General features: G+C 44.2%; 1 protein-coding gene across 1 annotated transcript in view; it reads right to left on the bottom strand.

Annotated features, from left to right (window-relative positions):
- Positions 1-1273: 1273 nt before the first annotated feature.
- asmt (acetylserotonin O-methyltransferase) overlaps positions 1274-9545 on the bottom strand; it is a gene marked incomplete at both ends in the record, with an annotated part of 19504 nt that continues 11232 nt past the window's right edge. The window contains 3 exons of the mRNA XM_084084265.1: positions 1274-1497; positions 2872-2994; positions 7161-7301. Of these exons, the coding sequence (XP_083940391.1) occupies positions 1274-1497; positions 2872-2994; positions 7161-7301 (488 nt within the window). The remainder of the gene's footprint in view (positions 1498-2871; positions 2995-7160; positions 7302-9545) is intronic.

Below are 9545 nucleotides of genomic sequence, written 5' to 3'. Positions count from 1 at the left end.
GTGCCTGATGCCATGACGACACATTGTGGTAAAAACAATATTGATAAATCCACAAATTTGGCCTGGACTCCACATTTGGGCATGAATCACGGAAAGCTATATATGGGCATAAAAGGGGCCAAGACAGACAGACGGGTAACGGGGGTATCGCCTAACCGGATGCGGATGCATACACAACTTGCCGATATCGTTAAGACCTAGGCCTACATTGTTCCCGAGTAGACATAACATTTTCCATGTCAAGGTATTTGGTGAAAAATATTGTGATATTTGTTTTGTCCGTATTGCCCATGCCCTAGTAGTGTGTGTGGTTGTGTGTGTGTGTGTGTGTGTGTGTGTGTGTGTGTGTGTGTGTGTGTGTGTGTGTGTGTGTGTGTGTGTGTGTGTGTGTGTGTGTGTGTGCGTGCGTGCGTGCGTGCGTGCGTGCGTGCGGGTGGGTGCGTGGGTGGGGGGCAGAAGTGAAAGCCATGGCTAGGGCCATTGGAGAGCTTTATTGAGTTATGTGTGTCCACCATGATAAAGAACATGGTACAAAGGCGGCTTCACCAGGCTAATAAGAACAGAGAGAGGCGAGGGGTGCTCAGACACGCAGGCTTAGCAGGGACCGATAAGAGGGAGTGATAGAGGGGAGTGAGCTTATTAAGCCCAATCCATACTTTGTCACACGATGGTCTTGCGCGGCGAAAATAGCAGACCTACAAGCTCACAACGGGTCGCGTCCGTGACCCGTTGAGCTTGTAGGTCTGCTATGAGCTTGTTATGAGCTTGTAGGTCTGCTATCTTCCTACAAGCTCATAGGTTATGAGCTTGTAGGTGAGCTTGTAGGTCTGCTATCTTCCAGGCCTACCAAAAAATACATACAAATGGAGATACAAGCTTACATTTCTGCCCGACTGCAACGAAATGCTGAAGAAAAATAATTCTGTCAAAAAAAAAAGTCAACTTTGTGCTTTAGGTGGGTTTAGGTTCAGACAGGATTTATTTTCCTCTATTATTTTATTTATTTATTCTTCTCCATGTCTCTGCACCGCCCAACCCCCCCCCCCCAACCAAAAAAACAAGCACATAGCACTCACACACATTTACACAGTTTTGTGTTTTATCCTTTTGACACATACGTACAAATATATATTCATGTATGCATTTTTGTCATTAAAAACGTCAATCAATCAATCAAGCACATGACCAGAATAGTAACCCTAGGGTTTTAAGTGATTACATTAACACATGATATTTACTGTGTAAGTGTGTGTACACACACAAACGTCATCCCTCATCCCTCCTTGCGTCCCAGGACAGCGTCGTAGGTCTTGCCTGTGTGGCGGACCTGGACCTGGGCCTGGGCGAACCCGGCAGCGGAGAGCAGGGCGGTGTACTGGCTGGCCGTCCTCTCCCGGCCCTCGGTCTGCACCAGCATGTTCAGGGAGTACAGCTGAGCCGTCAGCGGGCCCGAGCCGTCCTCGCGCAGCAGAGCCTCCACCAGCAGCACACCGCCTCCTGCAGGACAGACCGGGAGAGGCAGATCGGGAGAGGTTTGGGGGGGACAGTTTTAACCTAGACTCGCGCCTCCCACAATTTTCAAATGCTTCCGTCATATAGCATTTGGAGATTGTAGAATAGTTGTCTGGCTACGCAAGACTAGTTTTAACCCATTAAGGTCGCTCGCGGCCGATTTTACAAAATGCCTTCTAAATCAGTAGTTCTCACACTTTAAGATTTTTCAAACATATTCAAAAATAGCAAATGTACACGCTCGCTGTGAGTTTGGGTCCCTGGGAGACACCACATCTTTGGGTCTCGAGAAAAAAAGCTGTACATAGCTTTGTATTTTGTGGTTATTGCGAGCTTCTTCCCCTGCTAGGTGTATGTATTGATTTGGACTGAAGGTCTTTTCAGACAGGGAGCGAGTGGCGTGCTTAATAATTCATTTTCAATGTGAGGCGAGCAGGCAGCTGACAGGCACAACGGAAGGCAGCCCTGTGAAACTGCCTAGGCCTGATGCCAAATGGAATTGTCTTCAACTTTTTTGTTATTTTTTACGTGACATGTAGTTCATCAATGGGTGGACCTGACCGAATTGTAGAAACTCTCACTATCACTGCACGGACGGACGGACGGACGGACGGACGGACGGATGGACCAACCGAACGACCAAAATTGCCATCATTAGAGCCTCACCACTAGCAGGGATAAGGGTGTGTGTGTGTGTGTGTGTGTGTGTGTGTGTGTGTGTGTGTGTGTGTGTGTGTGTGTGTGTGTGTGTGTGTGTGTGTGTGTGTGTGTGTGTGTGTGTGTGTGTGTGTGTGTGTGTGTGTGTGTGTGTGTGTGTGTGTGTTGTGTGGACGTCTTTGATCAAAGTCAGGCAGCAGTGTTTTCTGGGACCAGCTGCATTCTGGGTTTACAATCTGCCATCTCATTTCATGGCAGGGAAACAAACACAGGCATGAACGCACGCACATGTGCACGCACACACACACACACACACACACACACACACACACACACACACTTGTATTCTATACTTGTGAGAACATTTTGTACAACTTGTAAATCGTCTATCTTCGGGGTGCAACACCAATGTGAAACTAAGTATAAATCAAGCATAATTCGAACCCCAAATCCGACACGTAATCTCAAAATGCATAATCCAAATCTGAATACTTTCCTAATTATAAGCCTATATATGAAAATGTTTATCATGTGAGAACCAGGCACATTTTCCTCACAATGTCTATTTCTCTAGATTTCTCAAATTCTACTATACATGGGGGGACATTTGGTCCACGCACACGTGCACGTGCACGCGCACGCGCACACACACACACACACACACATACACACACACACACACACACACACACACACACACACCTGGCTTGCAGGACTGATAGACTCTGGTGAGCAGTTCTATGCAGCGCTCGTCTGTCCAGTCGTGGAGAATTCTGGCAAGGATGTAAAGGTCAGCCTGAGGCAGGGGGTCTTTGAAGAAATCCCCTATACACACACACACACACACACACACACACACACACACACACACACACACACACACACACACACACACACACACACACACACACACACACACACACACACACACACACACACACACACACACACACACACACACACACAGTCTGTCTTACTATCTTTGTGGGGACGTCAAAAGCAACCTGTCAATGAAGTGACACTGATTCATATGCAATTAACAGAATGGAGTGACATTTTCAAACAACTGCAACATCACCAACAGACAGTAAGAGCAAGACCGATATACTGGATTGGCTGATATAAATGGAAGTTAATTTACGGAGGTTCACCTGGGAGACTGAACAAACTGTCCTCCCTAAACATTCCTCTCCAATCAACTCAGACGGCCCCGTTACAATCAGATTGGCCTAGCTCGTGACAGCGCTCCTTTAAAAGGACTCCTCCTCCTGCCTTATCTCACTTGTGCTATCCCGGATCCGTTCAGGTCACCCGCCACCTCCCCAACACCGCCCAGCAGCAGGCACCACCAGGAGCGGCCCTATCTACGGGGGCGGGCTCCGGAGCCCCCTGCCTTCCATCAGGCAGGATTCGATCCGAGGCTGCAGATCAGTTTCCTCCGATGGAGCCCGCGCCAAAGCAACATCATTATATGTTCTATTTAATGCACAACCATTCACTTAAAGCAACATCATCATTGTTCCATTAATGCATAACCCATTTATGTAAAGCGACATCATTATTGTTCCATTATGCATGATCCATTCATGCAAAGCAATTTCATTATATGTTCCATCTATGCAGAAATCCATTCTTGTAAACAGTACTTCTCAATAAATATCATCACATTCATTTTGTGTAGTGAAGTCTTCCTTAAAGCTGAACGGTAACCATTTTTTATTTATTTTGTACAATATCGGTATCTGCAATTACGCCGTTCTACAAGCTCACAGCGCATCCCAACGCGATGAGTTGTGGCTTGTACTTGTAGCAATCTTTGAAAATGTTTTAATGGGCAATTAAAGTTCAGTTTATGCATATTTTATATTTACTTGTTTACTTGTTCATTGTTTAGTTAAATGTTATTTTTATTTATTGAAGTTTAATTTTGTTTGTGAATAAAATGTTATTTTGTCCAATCTGTATGTTAATATAATATAAGCAATACAATTGGGGGGGTTGTATTCATTTAGCTCTTCTATTGAGATGCTATTGTACAGTAGTTAGATCCTGAGTCGCACACAACCGATGAACACAATCCTGTTTCTGGTTAGACATGAATTAATTTCTCCCTTAAGCAACCAGTGTTTTCTGGCACCAGCTGCATTCTGGGTTTACAATCTGCCATCTCATTTCATTTTTTGATACAAAAATCTGGCATCGGTCGGCTGCTAATTATAGACAGGGGACATTAGATAGAAACTTGAAGTAATCATTGCAGGAAGGGGGAAACCCCAGGTGTGCCAGACATCTCCAGTGGTTCAACAAGAACCCTTTGGCCTTAAGCCCAAAGAGTTACTTCTCGGCCTTAATCCCATGACCCACCTAATTCCAACACACTTTTCTAGTTTGGGATGGCTCAGGGTAGAAGACAGGGTTAAGAAAATATCAATGGGATTGGTATTTAAGATACTCAAAGGGATGTGCCCTCAATACCCTTGTACCTGTCTACTACTACTTCTTCAAAGTGAGTGACTCCCACAGCCACAACACTAGAGGGAGCGACCATGATCTGGTACCGCCCAATTATAGAACAAACATGGGAAAATTCTTATTCTACTAATTTGGAATGCCCTGACACCCATTAAACGATGTGTAACACTGGTTTCTTTCAAAATTGGCCTGAAAAAACATCTATCAGGTGACCAAAAAGGGAGGTAAATGTAATTTTCCCATCTCTTTCGTACATGTAGTGTTTGTATTTGTTGATGTATTATTGTGTTAATTCTTTTATGGTATGTTGGCTAATTGAATATACATACTGTAGGACCACAATGGAAACGAGTCCCCAGGACTTTTTTGTGTTATCCTTTTTCGCCGGTGCCTTACCCATTATCCCTAAACTTCTTCGACATTTTTTTTTACTATTTTTAAAAACATTTTCAAATAGTTCAAATAGCCAATCTGCAAACTCACAACGTGTCGATGTAGATCGGCTAGTTGAACTATTTCAAAATGTTTTTTTTTTAAATTGCAAAGAAGTTTAGCGATAATGGAGGCACCGGCGAAAATAGGGCCCTTAATGTCTTAGTGTATTACGTGCCGTTTACATTTCTGACTAATAAAGTGTTATTTCACAACACAAACAACAAGCAGCAGCAGCAGTAGCCATCACAGCAGTACAGGGAAAGAGCACATGCACCGTCGAAGCTCACAGCATGTTAGTGATCCGGGCATGTCAGGGCTTTGAGAAATGAGCAGCACCTTTTCCTTCTCACTCCAGTGAACAACATCTCGTAGTGTGAGAACCTATACCTGCTCACTGACAGTGGAGGTGATGGATTAAAGCTTGCATTAAAGCCCAGTTAAAAATGTGGAATGCCCTGACACCATCCATTAAAGGATGTGTAACAAGGGGAGGTAAATGTAAATTTCCCATCTCTTTAGCACAGCGTTTGTATTTGTTGATGACATGTATTATTGTGTTATTTTTTTGTGCTATGTTGAGAAATTGAATACATAAGACCACAATGGAAATCCTTTTAGCTTTATAATGTCTTACTGTACCACGTGCTGTTTACATTTCTGACTACGGTAATAAAGTATTCAATTAACCAAAAGAAAAGCGCTTTCTGGTTAAAATTGTATGTACAGTCTTGTCTCTGAGGCTGCCATTCTTTTTTTTTTTTAAATCTCCATTTCTCTCGACTGTGTTTGGCACAGTGAGTGGCTTTCCCACTGAGCTCCATCCAAGCAAGCTTAAATTCCAATTGTATTCTATGATGACAACTGAGAGCTCGCACCAGCCGTGACAAGCAAATGCACGGTTAAATTTGTGGTTATGCGCGTGTGCCTGTTGTGCCATTATGTACGGTGTGTGAGCATGCAAGACATGTGCAAACATGAGCATATTTGACTCACTTTATCATGGCATGATATATCATATACAGTAAGTAACATGACAGCAACAACATATTATGATATGAACATAGGAAGAACATAGGAAGCTCTATATATATGCTAATGTTCTTTTTCGTATGAAAAATTACAAAACTTTCACAAGATCGATTTTGACACATTATCAACAAATGTCCCCAAAATAGACACCTGTGTTAATGTGTTAAACATACATTTCCATTAAATAGTTAAAGTACTGTAAGAGATTTTTGTTTAAATAAGTTAAATAGCTCTATGTTCCCATGGTAATCTTTGCTATAGAGTGTTTGTTCAGTAACATGGGCCTCCCCATCTCTCCAGGTCTTTCGTAAACAGCTAATAATACATTTTCAGGCAGGCAATTTCCTCCAATCACGAGAGAGAACTCATACAGGATGAACAAGTGAAACTGGCAGTGATGAAACTCCAAAAATGAGCAGACAAGATTGGAACTGGAACACTATAAAAAGGAAGCTGATCCAGTGGGTGCTTTCTCCTGACTGGATGAAACCAGTGGTGGACATGTACTCAAGTACTTTACTTAACCCATTGAGACCTGTTGCTACCTATATGTTGCTATACCTTTCAATCCGGATGCCACCTCTGTGTCTCATTAGTTGTTGCTATAATATAGTAACATCATTTTTTATTTTTTATTTTTAGAACGTTTTCAGAAAACTATGGTTAGGTTTTAGAAGGCGTTTTTAGAATATTTCCAATTTTCAATACTTTTACTTCTACTCCCTTACATCTCAGAGGCAAATAGCACTTTTACTCCACTACAATTATTGGACAACTTTAGTTACTAGTTACTTTGTAGATTTGGATTGTTATTACAAAACATACATTAACCACTTCATCCCTATATACTTCGGCTATGTGAAAATAGACGATCTACAAGCTCACACCGCGTCGCGATGCGAAACATGAATAATTACTTGCAACCTATAATTATGGGTCTGCGACCCATGAATGGGTCTCGAGTCTCGACCCAAGGTTTGGGAAACACTGGCCTAAGTCCCAACCTGCTGTAGGTGATTGAGTACAGGTTTGAGTACAGGACAGGACACACATACCTTCATGGAAGCCTATCCTCCGGTCACCAACGGTGACAAAGTGTTCCCTGGCAGTGTGTACCACCTTGGGCAGGTCAAAGATCGTCACAGTGCATTCTGGGTATGCCGACGTGCACTGCTTGGCCAATGCGCCGCTACAGCCTGCAGAGAGAGAGAGAGAGAGAGAGAGAGAGAGAGAGAGAGAGAGAGAGAGAGAGAGAGAGAGAGAGAGAGAGAGAGAGAGAGAGAGAGAGAGAGAGAGAGAGAGAGAGAGAGAGAGAGAGAGAGAACACTGGCATGCTTTTTATACAATAGTGTGTCTCTCCTCAAGAAGTAATATGAACTAGTGCTGGGTATTTGTGTGTGCGTGCGTGGGTGTGTGTGTGCGTGCGTGTGTGTGTTAGAGAGAGAGAGAGAGAGAGAGAGAGAGAAAAAGTGAGAGAGAAGAAGGGGTGAAAGTGTGTGAAAGCATCCATGTGGAATACATGCAGCATCAAAGGATTCCAAGAGGCTGGTGTGTAGAGCACATACTGCCACCAGAGAGTGAACACACCAAAACCCACATGGAAACATTCCTTTAATAAGGTGTACTGCTACCAAAGGCATCAGTATTCTGAACTCTTTCTCTCTCTCTCTCTCTTTCCATCTTGCTCACAGTATTTCTCACTCTGAGTATCACACACGCACACGCACACACACGCACACGCATATATCCTTCTCCTCCGACTACATCAAACACTCATCTTGAGTTCTGCACAGGTCCACAGGTCAAGAGAAGATGAAAAGCAAAGTGCAGCGGAGAGAAGTGACGCATTACCACAGGACAGGACAGGACAAGTGCCCAAGGTTTTTGAGTCCAATGCCGATCCCAATTTTGGACAGTCCTAGCCCCACCTATTACTGATGTTTTGACTGATATTTTGTCAAAAAGAAAATCAGGGTGCTCGGGTGGCGCAGTGGTGAAGTATCTGCCCACCAGCACGGAGGTTGTGGGTTCGAATCCACTGTGGTGCATCCGGCTTTGTGAGCGTCTACACACGAACACAATTGGCCCGTGTTTGGGGGAGAGAAGCCAGGCAGGGAGGGTGATAATTGTCACAGCACTTAATCCTACGGGTTGTGGCGGCTGGTTCAGCGGGAGTGTTGAGCGGGAGAAGTAGGATGAAGGCTTTACGTCGTCCCGGTGGGTTAAGTTACAACAGCAGTGACAACACAGCAAGTGTGTGGGGAGGAATCAACTGGCACGACAACTAAATTGGGGAGAAAAAGGTAAAAAGTACAAAAAAAGGTCCAATAATGGCGATATATCGGCCAGACGTATATATGGGTCTGGCTCCAGACAGGACAGGACAGAGCCGTACCGAGGCACTGACGCACACCAGGATGACTCAGTTTGTTAATGCTAAAATCTATCGATGGGCCCATTAAACCCATTAGTAGCACTCTATCACTCATCCTGAATGCACAAGTGCATTCCAGAGTTTGTCAAACAGACACACTTCCAGAAAGGCCAACAGAGAAAGCGCCTTACAGACAGACAGTTGATTAACAAACAGGTAGGCTGCATGACAAACAGTCAGAGAGTCAGGTATAAACAAAATGATACAGGTAAGTAGATGATGACTGGTAAACACAGTATGGTTTTCAGTGTTCATTGAATTCTGAGTCTAAACCTGGGATCCAGAGTTAAATTGTGACACTGAAGATTTTACTACGTAGGTAGAAATACAGAGAGGAGCTCGAAGGTTGACAGGGACAGACTGAAAGACAGACGTCATATTTTATTTATATCACGAAAGACCTATACTCACAAAGTAACACCAAGGACAAGCATTACAGAAACGTACAACAAAAGTTAGACGGGCAGACAGGCAGGATGGCTGAAAGGTCAAAAGACATAAAGAAGCGTCGATTCGCACACACAGGGCAGCAGAGACATCAGACAGACGTAAGGACTGACCGACAGACTTAAGAGGTAGACAGACAGTCAGGCAGTCAGACAGACAGACAGACAGACAGACAGACAGACAGAGAGACAGAGAGACAGAGAGACAGAGAGACAGAGAGACAGAGACAAAGCCACTAAAAGTAGTGTTTAATGTTTTTGTACTGAGCAGATGCCCAGTGAGAAACAGAGTGAGCACACTGCAGGGGTTGTGCCCTTCACTCTTCCCGCTGTCATGCACACACACAAGCACACACACACACAAACATCCACACAGCACACACGCACGCAAATGGATCTTCACCGTGGCACCTTTCCCCCCTCCCCTCTCTGTCTACTTTGTCCTGCAAGTGTGCACGCGGCTTGCTCTGTGTGTGTGTGTGTGTGTGTGTGTGTGTGTGTGTGTGTGTGTGTGTGTGTGTGTGTGTGTGTGTGTGTGTGTGTGTGTGTGTGTGTGTGTG

This window comes from Gymnoscopelus microlampas (assembly GCF_963454915.1).
Source record: "Gymnoscopelus microlampas genome assembly, chromosome: 17".
NCBI lineage: Eukaryota > Metazoa > Chordata > Actinopteri > Myctophiformes > Myctophidae > Gymnoscopelus > Gymnoscopelus microlampas.
The sequence above is the reverse complement of the archived record's forward strand: the minus strand, read 5'-3'. Positions and strand labels throughout refer to the sequence as shown.